Consider the following 24,789-nt stretch of genomic DNA (forward strand, 5'->3'; position numbering starts at 1 on the left):
GAGAATGACAGAGGACAGAACAACTCTTTGCCAGAAGTCCTGAGATCCATGAGGTGGGGTGCAGAGCTGGCCATAATTTGGGGTCACCGTTAGAATGAGGGAGTTGATGCGCCAACCCTGGATGTCCTTCCAGCGCTGGACCCATTTACATCTCGTCCCAGAGTCGGACGTGGAGCCTTGGGTGGGGGCTGTAGGCACATTTGCAGAGCTGGGGCAAGAGTCCCTGACATGAGCACCAACTGAAGGAACTCTGGGCTTGGCTTCTCTGTTGCCTGGGAGAACCTGATCTGCAGATCCGATCCATCCCCTGTTCCTGGGAAGGCAGCCGCTTCCATGGGAAAGCATAAACAGGGTCCCCGAGGCTGAATCATATTACTTGACTGTGCCAGCATGAGCCAAGTCAAGGTCACCTCCTCGGGGAAGGTCCCCCACAGCCCCCAAGAGCTCTGTAGGTCTCTACACTGGGCTTTCAGGCTTCTCTTTCGAGGCCTTTGGTTCCTGTGCACCCAGCCCCGCCTGCCCACATCCTCTGTCAGCCTTAGTAGGCCTGCCTTTGACCTTGCTGAGGCCTCGTGTTTTCTCTCACATCTTCCCTTTCATTCTTTCTTTTTCTCCCAAACTTCAGCATGGCAGCTCAGTTCGGTTGTAGCCCTGACCCCATCTGCTTTCCGTGGGACCCCTCGTTGCCCCTCTAGTGCCCTCAAGATTAAAACCTGCTCTCCAGGGGTCAGGATGCTGTCACTAAGAGGCTTAGTGTTGGGCTTCGGGGTCTGCCACTTCCTAGCTCTCTGTCCTGGGGCAAGTTGGCTTACCTCTCTGAGTCACTTCTGGTCTTTATAAAATCACTCAACCCAGTGCTTGACAATACTCAGTAAATGGAAGTTAATGTGGCTGTTAATATAAAAAAAAAAAAAATAGCTAAGTGTTAGTGCTTACTCTGCCCAGGCATTATTCTAAACACATGTGTTGGTCCATTTTCAATGGACCACAACAGCACCGTGAAGTTTGAACTATTATCCCCATTTTACAGATGAGAAAACTGAGGCACAGAGATACTTTCCCAAGTTCACACTGGTAGCACAGGCCAGAGCTGAGATTTCAACCTGACAGTCTAGCCAGCTGTTAACCATGAAGCTTCTGTGCCTCTCAGTAGGCAATCAATGTAATGATCAGTCTACATTGAAGGGCAAAACAAAAATGTATTTTAAAAAATGAAAAATTATTCTAATGTTTATTCACCCCAAAGAATAAGAAAATGTATTGGTTTCCCTTCGCAAGAGGATTTTTCTGTTTAGATCACAGCCATGAGCGAAAAGTATCCGGCTTTAATCGGACAGTTGACACCTCTGCCAGCTGGTGGGTAGCAAAAAGACTTCCATGGGACTTGAAATCATGGGACTCAGAGGGCAAGCAAGCGAGGTAGCGCAGAGAACCCAGGATTTAGACTCTAAAGGCCCGTATTTAAGTTCTGGCACTACTCACTTTATGAGATGTTTAAGTAATTGAATTTCACCAAACCTCAGTTTACTTATCTGTGAAATAGGGAGAATATCTGTTCCCCCAAAACTGATATGAAGAACAAAAGGAGAGTTTATGAAAACCACCTCCAAGATATGAAACGCCACACCAGTGTTCGATGATGGTGAGGTGGTCCTTCATTAGCTTTGATCTCCAGCTTCACCTGCATCCCCTTGCCCCTCCCCACAAGGGCCAGCCCAGAGGCCACTAGCGGGGGAAGCAGAGTTTATATGTGGCTCTGCCACTAATTTTCTCTGAGATTTTGCATATTTCATTAACATTCATGGGACTTCGTTTTTCTCTTTTATAAAATGGGGTTAACCAAATGAGATTTATCCCAGGAAGGCAAGGTTGGTTCAACATATGAAAAACAGTCAATGTCACATACCACATTATTGGAATAAAAGGCAAAAACCACATGATCATCTCACAGTAGACACAGAAAAAAACATTTGATAAAGTTCAGTACCCTCTATTGATGAAAAAACACTCAACAAACTAGGAATAGTTTAACCTCATAAAGACCATCCACAAACCCCCCACAGCTATAACATCATACTTAAAGACTGAAAGCTTTCCCCCTCAGCAGGAACAAGACAGATGTTACTCTCATCACTTTTATTCAGCATCATGCTGGAGCTTCTCGTCAAGGCAGATAGGCAAGAAAAAAGGCATCCATATTGGAAAGGAAGAAATAAAACTATATCATAGATTATGCGATCTTGGATATGGAAAATCCTAAGGAATACACACATATACCAAAAAAAAACTATTAGAATTAACAAACTTGCAAGATATAAAATCAATATACAAATTCAATTATATTTCTATACACTAACAATCTGAAAATGGAATTAAGAAAATTCCTTTTATAATCGCATCCAAAAATAAAATACTTAGGAATAAATTTAACGAAAGTAGTACAAGACTTATACACTGAAAACTACAAAATATTATTGAAAAGAGAGCCCAAAGAAGATCTAAGTAAATGGAGGGATAGCCATGCTCATGGATTGGAAGACTTAAAAATTTTTACATGGCAGTGTCCCCGAAATGGTCTACAGATTCCAGGCATTCTCTATAAAAATCCCAGCTAGTTTTTTGGTTTTGTTTTTTTTTTTAACAGAAATTGACAAGCTGATTCTAAAATTCATATGGAAATGCAAGGGGGCACAGCATAGCCAAAACAGTCTTGGAAAAACAAAGTTGAACGCACACTTTGTGGTTTCAAAACTTAGTATAAACATACAGTAATCAAGATTCGGTGGGACTGGCATAAGGATAGAAATATAGATCAGTGGAATAAGACTGAGAATCTTAAACTACACCCGTACACTTAAAGTCAATTAATTGTTGGCAGGGATGCCAAGACAATTCAATGCGGGCATGGTCTTTCCAAAAAAGTGATTCTAGGACAGCTGCGTAGCCAAGTTTTTCCTAAAAAATTAAGTTGGATTTCTAATTCACACCACATACAAAAGTTAATATGAAACAGACCTACATATGAAACCTAAAAATATAAAACTTTTAGAAGAAAACATAGGTGTAAATATTTACGGCTTTGGATTAGACCATGGTTTCTTAAATATAACAATCAAAAGCATGCATATCCAAAGAAAAGTGAATTGTACTTTATCAAAATTTAAAACTTTTGTCATTTATAGGACACTATGAAGAAAGTGAAAAGACATAAGATGGAGGAAAACATTTGCAAATTATATTTCTGATAAAGAGCTGGTGTCCAGAATATGTACAGAACTCTTAAAACAACAATAAAAAGACAACCCAATTTTTAAAATGGGCTAAAGATTTGAATAAATAGTTCTTCAAAGAAAACGTACAACTGGCCAAAAAGTTCATGAAAAAGTGCGCAACGTTATTAGTCATCAGAGAGATGCAAATCAAAACCCCAATGAGACACCACTTCACACTCACTAGAATGGCTGTAACGAAAAGAGGTGTAAGGATGTGGAGATGTCGGACCCCTCACACACTGCTGGTGGGAATGTAAAACGGTCCAGACTCGGAACACAGTCTGGCAGTTCCTCAGCAGTTGGGCACAGAGACACTGTATGACACAGCAACGCCACCCCTCGTTATATACCCATAGCAGCCAGAAAGTAGAAATCATCCAAATACCCATCAAGCAATGAAGGCATAAACAAAAGGGAGGATGATTATTCATCTATAAAAAGAGATGAAGTACTACGATATGCTAACAACACGGATGACCTTTGAAAACAGGCTACCTGAAAGAAGCCAGACACAGAAGGCCACATAATATGATTCCATTTCTATGGAGTGTCTAACATAGGCAAGTCTGTAGAGACCGGTAGATCAGTGGTTGCCAGAGTTTGCGAAGAGAGAATGAGGAATGATAGCTTAATGGGTGCATGGTTTCTTTGGGGGGCAATGAAAGTCTTCTGAAATTACGTAGTGGCAATGATAACACGGCTTTCTAATATACCCAAACCCACCTCATTGTACATTGAAATAGGTGAATTTAATGATATGTTCAGTTGTTTTTAAATGGAGTTAATTTAGAGTGGCAGTTAATCTAAATGTGGTCCCAGGACAAAAAGCATCAGCAGCACCTGGGGCTTCGTTAGAAATGCAGATTCTTGGACCCCCACTCCACCTGCCAAATCGTTGGCTCGGGGGCTCTAACAAGCTCTCCAGGGGATTCTGGTTTAAATCAAGGTTGAGAACCACTGGTCTAGCATAACAGTCTCTAGATCATGTAAACGCTCCTGGTTCCAGGGTCCGTGAGTGTCTCCTTTACATCATCCAATGGCACACACGTCCCCATATGCTTCAAGTTAACCACTCCCTAAACTGGACTGTCTAGTTGGTTAACTGTCCAAGTTAATTTATTTGAAGTTTTTCATCAGCAACTACATCTGTTCCTGTTTTTTCCTCCAGTATGATTAGCCATCTGTTTTGTTACAGTTCATTTTAAAGATTTTTTCACATAACTGTCATTTTCTATTTCAAAAGAGAAATCTGAGAGCTTAGTGAAAGAAACAGCGCTTTCTCTCGTGTTTGCACGTTAATCAGAGTCCATGATATGAGCATTTCTCGGATGGCCCTTGAAGGGATGGCAGTGGGAGACCAGGAGGGGCTCCCGGAGGTGTTGGGGGAGATATCCCTTGGTACAGACACTGCCCCATCACCCTGGTAGCCCCCCAGACTCTGTTAGCATTTAAACCACACTCTCAACATTAGAGAAACCCAGTTCAGGCAGGTTTGCTGGGAGAATCTGTTGGATTCAGGCAGGGCTGGACGTTGGCCTCACATGAGGTCACAAAACGCTATTCATCACTCAGCAATGCTTTGCCCGGGTTGTCTTCATCCTCAGGCAGTTTGCAAAGGTGGCCACTAGCCAGTCTAGACTTACATCCCATTAGGTTAACCCAATGCACAGGTGGTGTGTGTGGTTGAGGTAAAAATTGCATCCATCACCATGTAACAAAATTTAAGTGGCAGAGCCTTCCCTTCAAGACGTTTTTATCATATAACAAGAAGTCCAAATATTAGGGCGTCTCAGAGCTCTACCATATCATCAGTGTTCTATTTCTGTTCCTCCATCCTTAGTAGGTGGCTTTTGTCTTCAAGGTTGCCAGTTGGCTTCTGCAGCTCCAGTGCATCTGTGTTTTAGGCAGGAACAAGGAGGATGGACAAAGTACAGGAGACACATGCCCCTGAGCCTGTCTCTTACCAGGAAGATAGTCACCTTCCTGGGAGCCCCACCATGTGGACTTCCATGTAGACATCTTATTGTCCAGAGTCGTCCGTGGCCACTTCTCCCTACAAGGAAGCCTAGGAAAGTAAGTTTTTATCTGGGGACCTATTGTCCCATGCAAAATAATAGGGTTATTTTACTAAAGAGAAAGGGACAGTGGATATTAGAGACAGGGATTCCCAGCAAAACCCTCAGGGCTGACTCTTGGGTCATGCACCCTGCCCCCAATCTGCATAAACTCCTCGATGGCAAGGGTTATCTGTTCACTGTTGGAGTCTCAGTACCTAGAGTAGTGCTTAGCACAGAAAATGAACACACTGAGTACTTATGGAATGCATGATTAGCTACGCTTGAACCACACGCCCACCCATAGAGTCAGCCCTCCAAACCACATGGGCTGACATGGAAGGGAGGGTTTGTTCCCTAAAGGAACATTAGCATGTCGTTATCAGTAAAAAGGAATGGGTGCTGGCCAGACGAGAACAATGAATGTCTGCTACGACCCCAAATTGTTCCAGCCAGCCAGTTCTTAGAGATAGCAAACTACTCAGGAGTGTGTCGTCATGTGCAAACTAACCGATCCAGAGCCTAGTACTCTGAACACCCTCTCACACCCCAGGAGGCAGTATTCCTCTGCCCTGATCGCCCTAGAATCAAGTTCCATAACTAGAGACAGCCCCTATGCTCCAGAGCCCGTGAAATTACTCACACTCGTCAATCCTAAACCTGCTTATCCTACCTTGATTTTTCCCATGGAAACTGCAATAAAGGTGCCTGCCTGTGCTTTCTCCTCTCTCCTCCTACCTTTTGATGACCCTCGTGCTTCCCCGTGTGGCCCTGCGTTGCATGGCACACTTCCTGTTTCTAGGGGTCTGTGAGTATAAAACTGTCTTTCCTCATGACAGTCATTTCAGTGTCTGTGTGTCTTACTGGGCCCGATTAAAACAAATGCTGAGTACATTTTAAAACACATTAGATGTAGGTTTGGCAAGATAATGTATATCTGAGCATGACCTTAGAACTTGAGGGCATTAAAGCAGAAAGAATTTCTAGACTCTTAGAAGGGCTCGGGTTGTGTGTTAACAAGGTGATGGACTTTTAGCTCGATTTAAGAACTGTCTCACCCTCTCGTTTTTTGGATGAGGAGGCTGAGGCCCAGCTCGGTGGGCATGTCTGCTGAAGAGACCGCATCCTGGGACAGGAGGTTGCATGGTGAGCACAGAACTACAAAGAGCGAGATGCTCCTGGCCAGGGGAGCAGGATGGAGAGTTACCTGCAGCAAGGCTGTTTCTACCTTCGTAACTCTGTTGCTGGGGGCCCTTTGGTTATAAGTAACAAAAACTAACTCAAGCTTGATTGAGTAAGAAAGGGAGTTTTATGAGAAAGGCAGAGAAGTGTGCCCTGGAGCAGGTGCGGATGGGGGGTGGGTCTCAGAAAGAAGGGGAGCCAGGAAACAGATGATGAGGCAGGCCTCTCTCTCCCCATCTCCATCCCTGACTAACGCCCTGCCCTCACACCTGCTTCCGCTGCCTCTCCTAGCCTCACCTCCCAATTCCAGCCACATGCGTGGAAATGGGCCCCAATTTCAACATCTGAGGAACAGACTGTGACGAACTCAGTCTGATTGGAAACCACTGCTGCCGCCCCGCCCCCAGGCCCATCACAGGCAGGAGCACAGATGTGACTGGGAGAAAACAACTTCCAACTAGTTTTGCTGCCAGAGGTGTCCTAGGATTCCTACCGAATCAGAACTCCTGTGCCCAGACAGACAGCAAGGGTTGGGACAGCCTTTCCAGGCTATCCACATTCCTTCCCTCAGCTGGATGTGACTAGGTTCTCTAATTCCAGTAGCATTTCCCAGTGTCATGTTCTGTTCTTTTGAGAGAAGTTCAGGAAGCATCTAATTTCATCGGTATAATACGTAGAAATCCTCTCCTGAGAACAGGATTTCAAACGAAGAGTTTCACATCCATTCTGTGATTTTTTTTAGTAGTTTTTATTTTGGATGGCCTTTTCCAGATCTTGTTCTGCCATTCCGGGTGGCCCTTGTGGCCTCTCATTCATTTTATATGTATTAGACTGGGCTGACTGGGCTGGGGCTCTGCTGAGGGCACAGCGTGGAAGAATCCATCAGGTGGTTGTTGTGAGCGGTTTGCACTCTGGCTTCAAAACGCGTACAAGTGATTATCTTCCAAGCCAGCACTGGGAGCCATGGTCTGACAGCTCCACAGAATATCTGAAGCAGGGTCAGTGTTCATATCCTCAGTAGTAATGGTGAGACGTGCTGTTTACTGAGACTCTTCTCTGGGCCATGCATTGACAGATACTGTCATGTTCCCAAGTCCCCAATATACTATTACCCGCCCCCCCCACCTTTAAGGTAAAGAAATGAGGCTGGTGGGGATGCTTGCCCAGTGACCCATAGCCGATGAGTTACCCGGCTGGATTTGAACCCAAGTCAGATGCCAGAGCTTTTTCCACTGCTTGTCTTAGCCTTTGAACATTGACTTCAACATATAGAGCAATTAGGAAACAAAACAATAAATAAAGGGCTGATTTATACAGTACAATCTGTTAGGAAATAGGACAGAGTGCTATTTGTATAGTCCATGTATAGTCATGCTAATTGTATAGTCCAGACTGGTGCAGAAGGCACCAGGAGCTGTCATCAGCTGTGTTTGTACCCCATCTGGGAAAGGCAGGGTAGTGGATTCAAGCAGTAGGACTAGAGGTCGGCTTGGGTGGAGTTTCAATAATTCATTAATATTAAAATTCAAAGCAGTTACAGAAGAAAGAGATCACTGTAGACTGGATTGATGAGGAAAGGCTTTCCAGAAGAGTCAGAACAATGGAGAGGCTGAAGACAGGTGGATTTGAGCACTGCAGAAGTTTGTGACACTTTGACCATGACCCACAGTAATGGGTTACACACACACACACACACACACACACACACACACACACCGCAGCGCGTGCGCACGTATAACTGTAAAAAGGAAACGAGTCTCATGGAATAATTAACTCTTACTATATAGCATAACTGTACTATTTTCTTCTTTTAAGAAAATGCTAGTTGTCATCCACGTAATTTCACATTCCACTCACTAATGGGTCTCATCTAAGAGCTGGAACATGATAGAGCATTGTTTCTTAGGAAACAATGGTGGACCGTGAGGCTTGCGGCTGGATGGGGCCAGATCAGGGTAGATTGTCCAGACTGGATGGGAGCCCCGTACCAGACTTAAAGACAAACACCCGATGCATTTTGGTGTCTGTGAAAATAAGAAAATTATTTTTCTGCAATGTCATTTGTATTTATCTGCAAAGATGCTCCTGGGCATTTAAATATCCAGGGTTATAATTCCCCAAAGTGTAATCCTGCCCTATAGACGAAGTTTTAGGTCAATTCTGGAGATGCCCTCGGCCTTTCCTAACAGCCTAGATGAGTTGAGATGTGAGCTGACAAGGGAAGGGCCGAGAATTTTGGGCAAGCCAATTAGGAGACCTTCATGCCATTTGTGCAAGGATTACAAGGTGCAGAAAGGTACATACGTAGAGAGAGATGTGGAAGACAGATGTTTTTCTGATGAAGCATCGAGGATGAATACATGAGGGAATTTACTAATTTTGACTTAACTGTATTCTCTTGGTTCATTATTATGAGCAAGCTGGTTTTTGTTTGCTTGGTAAACATGCTTTTAATTTAAGAAGATTCATGCGCAAATGTACACAGCTAAAACAGCTATTGCCAGCCTACTTTGCAGTTTTATTTTTTACTGAGATATAATTCATATATCATAAAATTCATCCTTATAAAGTATATAGTTCAGTGGTTTTTAGTATATTCATAAAGTCATTCAATCATCACCCCTAAATAATTCCAGAAAGTTTTCATTACCCCAAAAGAAACCCCATACCCATAAGCAATCATTCCCCACCCCCTCCCCATCCCCTGGCAACCACTGATCTACTTTGTCTCTATGGATTTGCCTATTCTAGACATTTCATAAAAATGGAATAATATAATCTCTGGCCTTTTGTGTCTGCCGTCTTTCATTTTGCTTAATGTTTTCTGGATTCAGCCAAGTTGTAGCATGTCTCAATACTTCATTCCTTTTTTGGATGAAGAAGTTATTGTGTTTATATACTATATTTTATTCATTCATCACCTGAAGGGTATTTGGGTTGTTTATACTTTTTTGGCTATTATGAATAATGTGCTATGAATTTTTGAGTAAAAGTCTTTGTGGGGGCGTATTGAAGAACTGCCAAGCTATTTTCCAAGAGATTGTCCCATATTTCATTTCCACCAGCAATGTATGAGGGTTCTCATTTTCCCATATCTTCTCCAATCTTGTTATCTGTTTTTTTAAATTATAGTCATACTTGCAGGTATGACGTATTTTTGATGTGCATTTTCCTAATGACTAAGATGCTGAGCATCTTTTCACATGCTTAGTGCTCATTTGTGTGTCTTTTGGAGAACTGCGTATTCAAATCTTTTGCCCATTTGTAAAATAGATTTTTTAAGTCACTAAGTTATGAGTTCTTTATATGTTCTGGACACTAAACCTTTATATGATTTGCAGATATTCTCCTATTCTTTTGTTGTCGTTTACTTCCTTGATCATGCCATTTAAAGCACAAAAGTTTTTAATTTCAGTAAAGTCCAATTTATCTAATTTTTTCTTCTGTTGCTTGTGTTTTTGGTGTAATTTAAGAAACAATCGCCTACTCCAGGGTCATGAAGAATTGTACCCATGTTTTCTTCTAAAAGTTTTCGTAGTTTTAGCTCTTTGATTTAGATCTTCAATCCATTTTGAGTTAATTTTTGTACATGGTATGAGGTGGGGGCCAATTTCATTCTTTTGTGTGTGTGCATAGTCGCAACATCATTTGTTAAAAAGACTTATTTTTCTCCCCCTGTTAAATTGTCTTGAAACCTTTGTTAAATATCAATTCACCTTAAATGTATGGATTTATTTCTGGACTCTCAATTCTTTTCCATTGATCTAGATATCCTTATGCCAGTAGCACACTTTCTTCATAGTAAGTTTTAAAATCAGAGCATGTTAGTCCTTCAACTTTGTTCTTTTTTTAGGATTTGCTTGGCTGTTCTGAATCTCTTGCATTTCCATATGAATATTAGAATCAACTTGTCAGTTTCTATTAAAAAAAAAGTCAACTGGGCTTTTAATTGGGATTGCATTGAATCTATAGATCAGTTTGGGGAGTATTTCCATCTTAACAATATTAAATCTTCCGATCCATGTACGGGATGTCTTTCCATTTATTTAATTTCCATTGATGTTTAGTAGTTTTAATTTCGTCTTTAATTTCCGTTGATGATGTTTAGTAGTTTTCAGCAAATCTTGTGCTTCTTTTGTTACATTTATTTATAAAAACATTTTTTCTTTTTAAAGCTATTATAAAGGAATTGTTTATTTAATTTCATTTTTGGATGGTTAATTGTTGTATAGAAATATATCTGAATTTTGTATATTGATCTCGTATCTTGCCATGTGGCTGAACTTTTTTAGTTCTAAATGGGTTTTTTTTGTGTGTATTCTTTGGAACTTTCTTTTTACAAAATCATTCCATCTACAAGTAGGGATACTTTTACATCTTTCTTTCCGATCTGAATGATGTTTACTTCTTTTTCTTGTCTAGCTTCCCTGGCTAAACTTTCCGTACATGTTGAATAGAAATGATAAGAGCAGACATCCTCATCTTGAAAGCTTTCAATCTTTCACTATTAAGAACAATGTTAGCTGTGGGATTTTTGTAGATGCCCTTTACCAAGTTGAGCAAATTCTCTCCAATTTTTAGATCATTGAGTGTTTTATCATGCAAAGGCATCGGATTTTGTCAAATGCCTTTTTTTGCTTCAGTGGGCGTGATTCCACTCTTGTCTTTTATTCTGTTAAGATATATTGAGTTGACTGAATGTCATATGTTGAACTAAACTTGCATTCCTGGGATAAATCCCACTTGGTCAAGGTGTATAATCATTTTTATATGTTGTTGGAATTCAGTTTGCCAGATTTTGTTAGGGATTTTTACATCCATCTTCATAAGGGATATTGGTCTTTAGTTTTATGCTCTTGGTGTCCGGCTTTGAAATCAGTGTAACAATGGCATCATCAAGCGAACTGGGAAGTGTTCCCTCTTCTTTTGTCTTTTGGAAGAGTTTGTGAAGGATTCTTGCTGATTCTTCTTTAAACATTTGGTAGAAATCACCATGAAGCCATCTGGTCCTGGCTTTACTTTAAAGGACGTTCTTTTATTACTATGTCAATCTCTTGTTATAAATCTATTCAGCTTTTCTATTTTTTTTTTTTTTTAGTTAGGTTTGCTAGTTTCTGTCTTTATAGGATTTTATTATGTTTCACCTAGTTTATCTAATTTGTTGGGACACAGTCGTTCATTGTATTCCTCAATAATTCTTTTTATTTCTGCAAGGTCCATAGGGATAACCCTCTTTCATTCTTGTTTTTAGTAATTTGTGTGTCTTTTGGAGTCTTTTTTTCCTTGGTCAGTCTAGCCAAAGGCTTGTCAATTTCATTCTTCTTTTTAAAGAACCAGTTTTTATTTTCATTAATTCATTTTTTAATTTTTTATTTAATTTATTCCTACTTTAATCTTATTTCCTTCCTTCTGCTTTCTTTGGATTTAATTTGCTCAACTATTTTTGTATTTTAAGGAAGAATGTTAGGTCATTGATTTAAGATCTTTCTTCTTTTTTAATATAGTCATTTATAGCTATAAATTTCTAAGCACTGCTTTTACTGCATCCTATAAGTTTTGGTATGTTGTGTTTTCATTTTCATTTATCTCAAAGTATTTTTCTCATTTCCCTTGCAACTTCTTCTTTGACCCATTGGTTATTTAGGAGTGTGTTATTTAATGTCCACATATTTATGAATATTCCAGTTTTCCTTTTGTTATTGATTTCTAATTTCTTCCATTGTGGAATGGTTATAGAACATATGTTGCATGATTTAAAACCTAAATTTATTGTTGCTTGTTTTATGACCTAGCAGATGGTCTATCCTGGAGAATGTTCATGTTCAATGTTCAGGTCTATCCTTGAGACAAAGACATATGCGTATATTAATGTTTTTCATTAGATTTGAGAAGTTTTTGAACATGAGTTTTTCGGATATTCTTCCTGACCCTTTTTCTCTCTCCTCTCTTTCTGGCACTCCCATAATGCCTATGTTGGCATGGTTGATGGTGTGCCACAGGTATCTGAGGCCCATTTATTTTTCTTCATTTTTCTCTCTGTTCCTGAGATGATATCATCTTAATTGACCTACCTTCAAGGTTGTTGATGTTTTTCTTCTTTCTTCTCAAATCTGCTATTGAGCCCCTTTAGTGAATTTTTCGTTTTAGTTATTGTACTTCTCAACTCCAAAATTTCTATTGGCTCTTTTTTCCTAATTTTTACTTCTTTATTGATATTCTGTAATGAGAAATCATTCTCACACTTTTCTTTAGCTTTTTAGACATTTTAAAAAACATCCTTGTGCATATTTGAAAATAGCTGATTTAAAGTCTTTGTCTAGTAAATCCAATGTGTGGAATTCCTCAGAGATAGTTTCTATTGGCTCTTTTTTTTTTTTTTCCTGTGCCTGGGCTATACTTTCCTGTTTCTTTGTGTGTCTCCTAATTTGTTGTTATTGTTGAAAACTGGGCATTTGAAATAATGAAATTTGACAACTCTAGAAAACATATTCTCCCTTCCCAGGTCTACTTGTTATTACTATTTAATGTTGTTTTTGCTTGTTTAGTGGCTTTTCTCAAATAATTTTTATAAAGTCTGTAATCATTGTTGCATGTGGCCACTGAAATATCTGCTAGGTTAGCCTAAGGCCATCTGATGATTGCACAGTTATTTATTTGCTTAGATGCCTGGATCCACTAAGTCTTCCAGGCATCGCTGAGGGTTCTGTGTGTTTGGAGTCAAGCAGGCAGTTTACAACTCCACCATTGTCTTTACTTCTTGCTTGCTCAGAGCCTCAATGTTAGAGGTGAAAGCTTAGGGCATCCTCAAGTCTTTCCTGAGCATGAAAATAACCCTAGGCACAGTCCTATGCATGCTTATGGTTTTTAGATTCCTGGAAGAATGGAGGAGCTTTGCAAAGCCCTCTGTAGATAACTCATCCCCCAGCTTTTTTAAAAAACCTTTTTAGTTCACTTATTGTTTGTCTCAACTGTTATTCACCACCTGAGGCAGTGTGATGCCTCTGATTGTTTTCAACAAGATAAAGGCTATTCACAGGGTCCGAGCTCCAATTCAGGTAAAATAAAGATAGCCTTGGGAGTGGGGTCTTCTAGGAATGCACCAGACAGGTCAAATAAGGCTCATTCTCTGGGAATGGACTTAGAAGATTCAGCCCTGTCTTACCCACTCTGGTGGGTGCCAGGCTGCTGGTTTGCAAGGCCTCTCCACAGATATTGAGATGAAATGGAGATAGTGCAAGTTAAAACTCCACAAAGCTCACTGGAGAGAATTTTCAGAGGTCCTTCCACCACCATCTCAGTGGCATCATGGACAAGCTGGTTTTGAGCCTGCATGTGCACAGCCCATACTCTGGGGCTTATTAAGGACACATGGTTGCACTTGGTGGCTTACTGAGGCCACTTTTTTCAGTTGAATTGTTTGTGGATTCCCGTGGTTGAGGCCAGTGAGGTCACACTTGCCAGCCAGAACACTCACATTTTAGTCTTACATCTGCCACAGGCTGAGCATATGACCTTGGAGCAAAGGAGCTAAGATTTCCAGAGCACCTACTGTATGCTGGGCTCTCCATGCTGGGTGTTTTACATACATTATATCATCTCATTCTTGCAACAACCAAAAAAGAGATAATGTTTCCATTTAACAGACACACTACTAAATGCAGAATGCAAAGTGCTTAGCACTGTGCCTAGTACACATGGCAAATACTCTGTGTTAATTATTACCTTGTTGTTACTACAACTGTTATTATCAGAGGAGGAAGTGGAGTTGATGGGATTCCTCAAGGTCATTTGAATGCCAGCCCAAGTCTGTCTGATTCCCCATCCATAGTCCTGGGCATAGTCTGATTCCCCATCCATAGTCCATCCCCTGGGCAAGTCCATTCCTTCTCTAGGTCTTACTTTCCTTATTCTGTCAAATGAAGGATTTTGACTGACGAACACTTACTGAATCGTCTTGCTAAGATCACTTTTGGGCTGACATATACATGTGTGGTTCTGTGAGGTCAGTCACACAGAGACACATTGGTAGCATTCTCTTGTTTGGCTTGAAAGATAAACCAACAGGTAGACTGACAGGTGTGTAACCTAGTGTGTGTTTCTCTCGCCCTCTCTTCTGCCCCTGCCCCGTCCCACTGCAGAGGCGAGAGGAGACAAAGCCAAGTGGGTGTTCACCTGGCCACTCATCTTCCTCCTGTGCATCACCATCCCCAACTGTAGCAAGCCTCGCTGGGAGAAGTTCTTCATGGTCACCTTCATCACCGCCACGCTGTGGATCGCCGTCTTCTCCTACTTAATGGTGTGGCTGGTGAGTGGTGGCAGCAGGGTGGACCGGATGGACAGACCCTGCCTGGCACCTGCCGGAGGCGGGAGAGCTGTGTTCAAGAGTGACCTCAGGCACTGGTTTGCCACCTTTGGCAGGTCACCTACCTCACTGACCTCAGCTTATGTCTCAGTAGAAAGGGATTCCAGCAGAGGTGCATGCCACTATGCTATGTGCCAGGGATGCCCAGATAGACACAGCAGGTGCTTGCCTGCAGTGCAGGTGTGGCAGAGGGAGATGAACCTTCACAGGGCAGCCTGAGATGTACCGCCCTGGTGGGATGGGCAAGGGTGATGTGGGCTCTCTGTAAAGAGCTCTGGAGGGCTGTCACCAGGGCCCCTTCCTTTCCAGGGTCCAGGGGAATGTGAGGGAGACTGCAGCCAGTGGGAGATGAACACCAGGCAATGCCCTTTCTAGGCCTCCTGCCAAGGGCTGCTCCTCCCCACTTTCGATGTTCAGGCACATGTATAAGTTTTATATAAGCTCCTTTAGTCTTTGTAACAACCGTTTTTATTATGCCCATTTTACAGATGAGGAAGTTGAGGCATAGAGATTGCATAATTTGCCCAATTAGTCACAGAATTAGCATCTAGTACACAATTAGTTACATCATTAGTTGTAGGGTTGGGATTAGAACTCTGGTCTGTGATCCTCCTGAGTCCATGATCTCAACCACTGTCCTGAACTGCCTCGAGTAGTTGCTGGAGTTCTCAGATGCCATTCGGACTGAAGTTTTGCCGGTGGAGAGGCAGTAGCACGGCTTCTTGTCAGCTCCTCCGGCCATGTGTCACAACTCCCTGCACGAACCTTCATTGGCTGGGCTGGGCTGGGCCAAGAAGCCCCGCCCCCCTGGCTCTGTGGACCACCCTGGGGTCCCGCCCCCCTCCCCTCCTCCCTCCCCTCTCCCTTCTCTCCCTCCCCTTTTCCCTTCTCTCCCTCCCCCACTTTCTCCCCATTCCACAGAGGTGGTTACAGGATGGCTGCGTTTCTGTCGCTGCGAAGCTCACCTGTTCAGCCATTCGTACCTCAGAGGTATCGTGCAGTCATTTTACTCTCCACTAACACCCGATGCCAGCTGCCGAGAGCACAAGCAAATCTTGGTTTCAGAGGCACATGGGCCCTCTTTCCCTTAACCCCAGAGGAGCCCAGACTTCCGTGGGGAAAGAAGGGCCGTGTAGTCACATGGTAATGGGTTCGAATCCTAGTTCCTACACTTAGGATCCATAAAACGTAGGCAGGTGACTCAGCTTATCTGAGCCATGGTCATCCCTGCCACAAAGTGGGGACAACCATCACTGTCCAGCAAGTCTCTGTTCAGGCACCATGATCTGAGTTTGCAGCATGGCAAGTTGCTCACAACTGTGCGGATCGGCTGTGTTCACCATGACATGCAGCCAACACGGACTGCTCCGTGCTTTGTTCAGACGAAGATTAAAATCCCCATAGATCGTGGGGCTGGGGGAGGAGAACTGGAAGTAGCTACTATCCAACCCCACCCACGGAAAAGAATGGCAATCGAAGACAGTGAAAACTATGCCTTAAATGAATTGAATTGGCAAACTTAAAATTTCCTGAGTAGGGTTAAAGGCCAGCCCATCTTTACATTTGACAAAAAATCTAGTAATTTCTCTTACTAATGTACACTTCACCCAAAAAAAACAATGCAAGTAAAAAATGTATTTCATGACATTTAAGTGTGGGTATGAGAAGCAGGGAGGGTCAAATTAATGAATGTGTGAATTGTTTTCTTCTCTACCGAAAATAACAATATTATTAGATTAGTTCTAATAAGCAGCGAGGTTGGACATTTAATAACACCCCCACCCCCGCTTCTTAAAGCAGAGCCTTAGCAAATGGCTTGGCTGGTGTCGCAGGAACCACCTTGCTGGGGCCCTCTGACCAGCGGTTTTGAACTTCAGCTGGCCTCAGTTGGGAGAATGCAAGCCTCGACTGTAGAAAGTGGTAAAGTGCCACGTGTTAGCCTAATGTCTACCTAAGCGAGAAGTGCTGGCCTCAAGGCCACGCAAACGTTTACTTTCGTTTTGCCCTGGCGAGGGCACCAGGAAGCAACGAGGTCTTACCTGCCCACCCCTTCCCCCCACCACCTTTCACATCTCTCACCCCAAGGCTTTGGGGGAAGAAAAACTCTTGAATGTCATAGTCAAAAGAGAGGGACTTTTGAAATGGATCCTCCTGTCCAGCACCCTTGCACAGTTGGGAAGATTGAGGACCAAAGAAGACTAAGCATCCTGAGGGCTTGGAGGGTCCAGGGTTGGGTCCAGGACAGAGTGACACTGAGGGAGCATCTCTGATCCTGAACACTTTGGATGGTGGGTGGGTGGGTGTGTGTGTGTGTGTGTGTGTGTGTGGCCAGTGTGTGTGTGTGTGTATGTATACTGTGCCTTCTATCCTTCCATACTTCAATTTCTTAGCCATGTAAAGTTCAGTGATTTAAGACAAAAATGGAGGCATCTCCAGTAATGCCAACATAACCCAGGTTCCTGTATTTACTATGTCGGGTACCACCTGTTAAATTCCATCAGCCACAGCTGCTCGTGTTTGTGGAGATCTCCTTCATGCCCAGCATGGATTAAGCATTGCTGAGTCAGTGTGTCTCTTGCATAGCCCAGAGTAGGCCCGTTGGTGTGCCCTTCGCTCTGAGGAAATGACATCCCATGAGCCTGGGGGTGCTGAGCTGAGCGCTCCCTTTGGGGAGTGGGACACCTTCAAACTCTTCTGCAAAGCCCTGTCCTGGGACAGATGTCATTTTAGTCCACGGGCCCTGGCTGCACTCCAGGGCTGAACTTGCACTTAGGGGCCCTCAGAGTCCTGTGAATCTGATCACCCCTGTATTCTCTGTCCCCATAGGTTGCAAGACTAGCGATTAGAGGAGAAGGAAAATATACATCTATGAATATCTTACTCTGTCACTTCACATTGTCTGAATTCTTGTTAACAAGCCCGTTTTACAGATGAGGGAGCTGAGGCTGAGACGCAAACTAGCTTGTCTTAAGTCACACAGCCCTTTGCTGGGATTGGAGCCATCAGCTGAGATGCAAACAACCCTCAGAAATGCTGCTGTTCTCATTTTCTAGATGGAGAAGGAAGCCAGAGCGGAAGTGTGTTTTGAATGGGGTTGTCCAGTTGCTTCTAGGGCTTTCCATCAGGCTGCTGCTCCAGGCCCCAAACAATCTCTCAAGTGTCAGACACTTATCAGAGGAGGACATGACTGTGCATCAAGATCCTTAAAAGTCTGCGTCTCCTTCAATCCAACAGTTCTCTTCTTGGAACTTATCCTAAGGAGGTAGTAAAATGAGAATCCCCAAGCTATCCACACAAGACAGCACGATGGTGAGGTTGGAGCACAGCCTTCAAAGTCAGAAAGGCTTGGCCTGGAATGCCTGCTCACTGCTCACCAGCTTCGGGCCCACGGGTGCCCTTACTTAGCTTCTCTGATTTTCAGTTTCCTTAGGCAAAAAAAGCGCATCATAGTACGCCTCCCTCACCAGCAGGTATGAATAACAGAGTGTATGAGTTCATGGAAGTAAAACACCAGGAAGAGTACCTGGTACACAGAGAGTGCTCAATAAACGTTCCTTACATGCAGTGATATTGTAAGAGCTAAAAAAGGAACCACCTCAATATCCAACAGTCAGGGATTAGTGGAAACTTTATACAATGAAATGCATAGATCAATTTAAAATAAGTAGATGAACATGAGGTGGAAAGATATTCACAATGTATTATTACGTGAAACGTTGCAAAATATATCTTGCTAGTTCAGTCTAATTTCATTTTCTTAATACACCAAAAAGGTCAAGGATATATTCTAAAGCAGTAGTTTTCAAATGGGTTCCCAGACCAGCACCCTTAGGGTTCCAGCCACCTGGGAACATGTTAGGAATACAGATTCCTGGGCTTCACTCCAGACCTCCGGAGTCGGAAGCTCTGGGGGTGGGGCTGGCAGGCTGCATGTTAACAAGCCCGCCAGAGGATTTTCTGCGTGTTCAAATTTGAGAACCACTGGCTGATGGAAAGCGTTAATAGTGGCTGTGTGTGGGTCTTGAGAAATGGTAGGTGATTTTTAATTTTCATTTTACTTTATTTTCTAAACTTTTTGAAATAGTAAATGCATATTACTCATGTAATCAGGAAAAAAAAACACTCCAAAGATGTTTTTAAAATAAAATCATATTCCAGATTTGTCTTAATTCGTTGCAGCAGTACTATGCTCAAGTTAAAAACACTCAGGATAAGCAACTTTTCTCCCCTTCTCCTGCAGGTGACTATTATCGGATACACATTTGGGATCCCTGATGTCATCATGGGCATTACTTTCCTGGCAGCAGGCACGAGTGTTCCAGACTGCATGGCCAGCCTAATTGTGGCAAGACAAGGTATGCATCGTGTCTCGGCCCCCACAGCCGTCAGCATCACCACGCAGGCCCCTCAGCCCTGCCCGAGTCATAGTTCATGGAGCTTATGACTGGTATTGTTAAGTCTGGCCGTGGAGGAAACTGTGATGTCTGGAGAGCACATGTATCAGATTCCACCCAGGGGGAGAATATACCAAGATGAACTCCAGACCTCTAGAAGCGTTTGCGTGTGTGGAACTGTATCAAAATGAACTTGTTCTGAAATCACCAACGTGAGCTTGAACAGAGCCAAAGCCCAGACTTCTGAGAGCAAATGAGGTAGTAGCAAGACATGTTCTGGTCCTAGGAAGGCAAAGTGGGCATGCCCTATACCTCCAGCTTTATGCCTGTGCGTCTTCAAGGTTCCTGAACGTGTATGTTTTGGTTTGTTCAGTGGGTTTTCTTTGGGGCTTACGGAGTGACACAGGTTAAGCCCGATGAAGAGGCCTGTATGTGCTTAGATCACAGAACAAAAGAGCTGTAAAGAGCCAGCCTTTTTTTTTTTACTGCCCTTTTTCTGCGGGCGAGATGGTGTCTCTGCGTGGACTTCCACAGAGCTCCCTCTTTAGATCAAAGTTTGAAAGTATTGGGGGACAGGGGGTGGGGCAAATAATGGAGTGAAATCTCTGAGGAGACAGGATAGCAGAGAAGCACCCAGAGAGAAAGTTGGCTTTGGAGAGAGAGAGAGGACATTTTCCAAGATAGGAGAGAGGGTTGGTCGGTCGGTCGGTCCGTCGGTCGGTCGGTGGGTCCGTGGGTCCTGAGAGATGAGTTGAGACAGCAAGAGTAGGTGTGTGTTTGGCGGAAGGCTGGAGCCTTGCAGAGAACTGTGACAGTTGAGGACAGCAGCCGAGGGGAATGGAATTTAATAGAGTGACTCCTGGGTGGAGTATATCCGTTTTGTGGGGGAGGGGGAAATTTCCCCTTTTTCTTTGTTCTTCTGGCTGGTCTAATAATCAAGTTGACATAAGACAGATTAGCAGGAGAAAATCACCGAATTTAATGATGAATGTACATATGAGAATGCCATAAGAATATGGGGCCCGAGTTGAAGCTTGTATGCCATCTTGAGCCGAAGAGAAAGGCAGGACCTGGGGTCAGGGAAGGGGTGATGTCGTTTGGGGCTCCAAAGGGGAAGAAGGCAATTCACACAGAGATGGAAAAGCAAATGTTGAGGAAATATATGTTTGCTAGGCCATCTTTAATGGACACAGAGAGGGCTTGGATCAAGCAGGCCTTGCTCGGTTCCTGCCTGCCTGTCACACACTAGGTCATTTTAAACTTCAGTTGTCCGTGATGATAGCTCCCTTGCTGGAGCAGATCCTCTCTCTCAGTTCTTTTAGGCAGTTAGTGGGGGGTCAGAGGTTTTCTCTGAGTCTTTTGTTTCTTGAAAATAACCAGCTTAAAATAATATCCCAGAAAAAGGCAAATTTTGGGGTGGCAGACTCACTGCCCCTCAGTTTCCTAGGGCTGTCATCATAAAAGTAACCACACCGAGTGGCTTAAAACAACAACAGTGATTCTCTCACGGTTCTCGAGGCTGGAAGTCCAAAATCGAGGTTTTGGCAGAACCGCTCTGCCTGAAGGTTCTAGGGAAGGGACCTCGCTTGTTGTCTCCTAGCTTCTGGCCGTTGCCTGGAATTCACGGTGTTTCTTGGCTTGTGGCCGCATCCGTCCGGTCTCTGCCCGCGTCTTTACATGGCGTTCTCCCTCTGTGCGCGTGTCCAAACAACCCTCTTAGAAGGACCCCAGTCACGGGAATCAGGCCCACCCGAACTCAGTACGACCTCATTTTAATTTGATTGTATCTGCAAAGACCCTATTTGCAGATAAGGTCACCATCAAAGGTTGGGCCCAAGGGGGCCCTTTTCAACCCAGGACAGTGACTAAAAGGAGAGGAAACAAGCACCGAGATCCCCGCTGACACTTTAGTGCTGTGAACTTGGGTGGGATTCAGTCATACCAGCTCCAGCGACATGCAGATGAGCGGTGACAAGTCCATCTGGAGCTGGGCCTGGCTGGGTGGATGTGATGGAAGGTCAAGGGGGCAAGAGAATGTGCAGCTTACACGTCTGCCCTGGTGTCCAGGCTTAGTGTGTGTGTTTGGGGGTGGGGGGTGCTAGAAGATTAAGGGCTGGAGGGGACCCCAGCGAGGTGAAAGAAGGGGCTCTGCAGGAACAAGGGACAGGGATTCTGAGGGAGGATGTCATCTCAGAGTGGCTACTGTTGAGTGTAGAAGCAAAGAAACCAAGCGAGGGTGAGGCAGGGGTGGGGGTGCAGAGTTGTCATAAGGGCAACACTGATGTCATTGACGGAGGATCCAACAGACATGACCAGAACACGGAGTTTCTCAATGGCAGAGGATCCAGAAACCGCTGACCTGGGTCCACTGCACAAAGCGGGAGCCACACAGGGTGCTCTAACCCGAGGTGCTGCATCCAAGGCTCCCTAAATCAGGCTCACAGCTTTAGGTGTGGTCCAGGCTGGCAGCATCGGACTCGTGGGGAGCCTGTGAGAAATGCAGATTCTCAGGCTCCACCCTGGGCCCCACCGAATGAGAATCCGGTTTTTAGCAAGACCCACAAGGGAGTCGTGTGCTCCTCAAGTGTGGGAAATGGTGCCATAGATTCCTCTGAGGGCAGCACCTGTGCGAAATGGCAAGTCCGCCTGACCTGAGACGCTCTCCTCCCGGCTGCCGAGTCCTTGCTGCCTCCAGACCTGTCCAGAGAGCCCCGCCTCCTCGCCAGGGCCAATAGCTGAGCCAAAACAGTTACCACACCAGAGCCTGGGAGACTGGCAGGCAGGGTTCCCAGAGATGCCACCCCTAACGACTAAGCTGCCCAGATTTTGAGCAGCGCCTGGGGCAGGCAGCGGGGGAGAATGTGAGGCCCTGGAGGAAGGAGGCGTTATGTCCCGGAGGTTAGCGGATGACAGCAGGAGGGCAGGTGGAGAAGGCGACCTGGCTATGCCAGCGGGGTGGTGCTCGGACGGAGACGAGTCCATTCTCCAGACGCTCCTCTGAGTTGCTATGGGCTTCTTAGTGACCAGAGCAATTTTACGGTCACAAGCATTTGGGTTTCAGGCTTGTTTGTCCCTTCCACAAACCTTTGTATGTGTGCCAGAGGACGACAATCAGACCGAATTAGGGCTAAATGGCCAGGTTAGAACGGGTTTCAGCCAGCACGAGTCTTACTGGTAAAAGCTTGTTTTCAAACGAATACTCCTCAAGTTATTAGGTTCCTCAGGTAGGTGTCTGGCATGCTATTGCATAATGGGGCGGGAAGGGGAAGATGATGACATGGCTCCCACCCTCAAAGACCCTTGTAGTCTGTTTGGGAGAAAAGAGTTCGCCCTTTGTAAGCCACTGGGGCATAAGACCCAACACCCTGTCATTCAAATCAGGGAAATGGTACAATCGCCTGGGCCACAGCTACACGTCATGGCTCGGTGTGAAGGACGCTGGACCACTCGCGAACTACATGACCTTAGGCACGTCCCAAGCCTTAGTTTCATCATCCGCCATGTGAGGACAATGCCCCCTCCCTCCCAGAGCAGCTGAGGGATGTTAAACGAGGTGAAGCACATGGTGGGCCCTCAGAAAACATAGGCTGACAAATCTGGCAGGGGAACAAGGAAAGGCCCTTTATTGGATTCCTAGGGCTGCTGTGACAAGGACCACACGCTGGGAGGCGCAAACGCCTGAAACTTACTCTCTGCCAGTTCTGGAGGCTGGGAGTCTGAGATCAAGGCAGAGCTGGTTCCTTCTGCGGACTCAGAGGAAGACTGTGCTGCAGGCCTCTCTCCCTGGCTTGTGGATGTTTGTCTTTATGTCCACGGGACATTCTCCCCATGCTGTCTGTGTCCAAGTTTCCATTTTTACAAGGAAACCAGTCATACTAGATAAGCACGCACCCTAATGACCTCATTTTGAGTATCTCTGTAAAGATCCTATCTCTAAATAAGGTCACATTTGGGGGCCTTAGGGGTTAGGACTCCAACATGTGAATCTTGAGGGGGTTCCAGTTCAGCCCATACAGGCCCCCATAGACTTCATGAAGGGAGTGGGTCACAGGCTCATTAAAGGGTTTTAGAAACTTGGGGTTCACGAAGAAGGAATTCTTTCCTAAGGAATGGCAGTAATGGAACAATTACAGGAAAGGGCAGGGGTTTCCAGTGACCTGCTCCTAATGAGTAACACGTGTCTATTGTCCCCTCCAGGCCTTGGCGACATGGCGGTCTCTAATACCATAGGGAGCAACGTGTTCGACATCCTGGTGGGACTGGGCATACCGTGGGGCCTGCAGACCATGGTCATTAATCACGGGTCCACGGTGAGTTCCTCTCACCTCCTTAGTAAGCGTGACGGATGCCGGGAGTGGGCCTTTATGGCCATGACAGTGGCATTGGCCCTGCTCCACCGAGGGCTGCAGAGGACACGCTGCCCGCTTTTCCTTGGCTCCCTGGCACCCACACTCTACAAAGCGTTCCAGAGTAGCCTGAGGGGTGCCTGTAGGGGGAAGCCCAGGCGTGCCCAGCACTCACGGGCGCTTGCATCCCACAGCTCAGCTCACTGGCGTGCCCGTCCCCTCCTGGTCCTTTTCTTCAGATAAGCAGAGTCCAGGGACGTGGCCCTCCTCGGCCACACGCTCACCGTGACCACACCGTTTGCTTTCCAAACGGGCAGGAATGACCAGGGCACCTTGGGCTCTCGGAGTGAGTGGGCTCCAAACGGCCCAGAAGTTCAGGGCACGTGTGTTTGTTTTTCCAGGTGAAGATCAACAGCCGAGGGCTGGTCTATTCTGTGGTGTTGCTGCTGGGCTCTGTGGCACTCACTGTGAGTTTTTCCAATTCCGAAATGGAAGCCTCGCGCACGCTTCATTTCATCTTGGATTCTGCGTGGTCCCTTGTGTGTCTCTGAAAGCCCCTCTCGCTTCCCCCTGGCAGGGAGGGATAAAGCTGAGGAAGCAGAAAAATTCAGATACCCCCAGACTCGATCTGCGCCGAATGAGGACATGAGGGCGAGGCCTCAGGACTGGCACATAGTAGTGCTGAGGCTCCCTTGCGCCCCGCGCCCAGGACTGTGCTCAGCTCTTTACCTCTGCTTATTTATTCAGTCCTTACAACCACCTTATCTTCCCATCTTGCAGAAGAAACCAAGGCTCAGGGGTTAAGTAATTCATCCGAGGTCACGGGGGTAGGCAATAGCAAAGCTGGGATCTGAACTCAGATTAGTCCATCTCCATAGGACCCATGACATTGCTCTGATGAGCTAACTATGATCCAGCTCATGGGGCACCTGCTCGACTCGGGGATGTGAAAGAAGGTAGTGAAGGGAAGTGTGGGGGAGTCTGGAAAGAATGTAGAAAGAGGATGTGCTCCAACCTGTCTACACAGAGAGAGAGACAGAGAGACAGAGACAGAGACAGAGAGACAGAGACAGAGACAGAGAGAGAGACAGAGAGAGAGAGAGAGAGAGAAAGACAGAGGGAGAGACGTGGTCCAAACTGATGTTTGTCAGATTTGGGGCCAACAGGAGCCTTGGCAGT

General features: G+C 44.9%; 1 protein-coding gene across 1 annotated transcript in view; it reads left to right on the forward strand.

The window, feature by feature from the left end:
- Positions 1–24,789, forward strand: part of SLC24A4 (solute carrier family 24 member 4) — a 133,483-nt gene that overhangs the window by 106,970 nt on the left and 1,724 nt on the right. The window contains exons 13-16 of the mRNA XM_039884055.1: positions 14,647–14,813; positions 19,111–19,225; positions 23,462–23,574; positions 24,012–24,077. Of these exons, the coding sequence (XP_039739989.1) occupies positions 14,647–14,813; positions 19,111–19,225; positions 23,462–23,574; positions 24,012–24,077 (461 nt within the window). The remainder of the gene's footprint in view (positions 1–14,646; positions 14,814–19,110; positions 19,226–23,461; positions 23,575–24,011; positions 24,078–24,789) is intronic.

The sequence above is a fragment of the Pteropus medius genome, unplaced genomic scaffold, assembly GCF_902729225.1.
Source record: "Pteropus medius unplaced genomic scaffold, Ma_sr-lr_union100, whole genome shotgun sequence".
In the NCBI taxonomy this organism is placed as follows: domain Eukaryota; kingdom Metazoa; phylum Chordata; class Mammalia; order Chiroptera; family Pteropodidae; genus Pteropus; species Pteropus medius.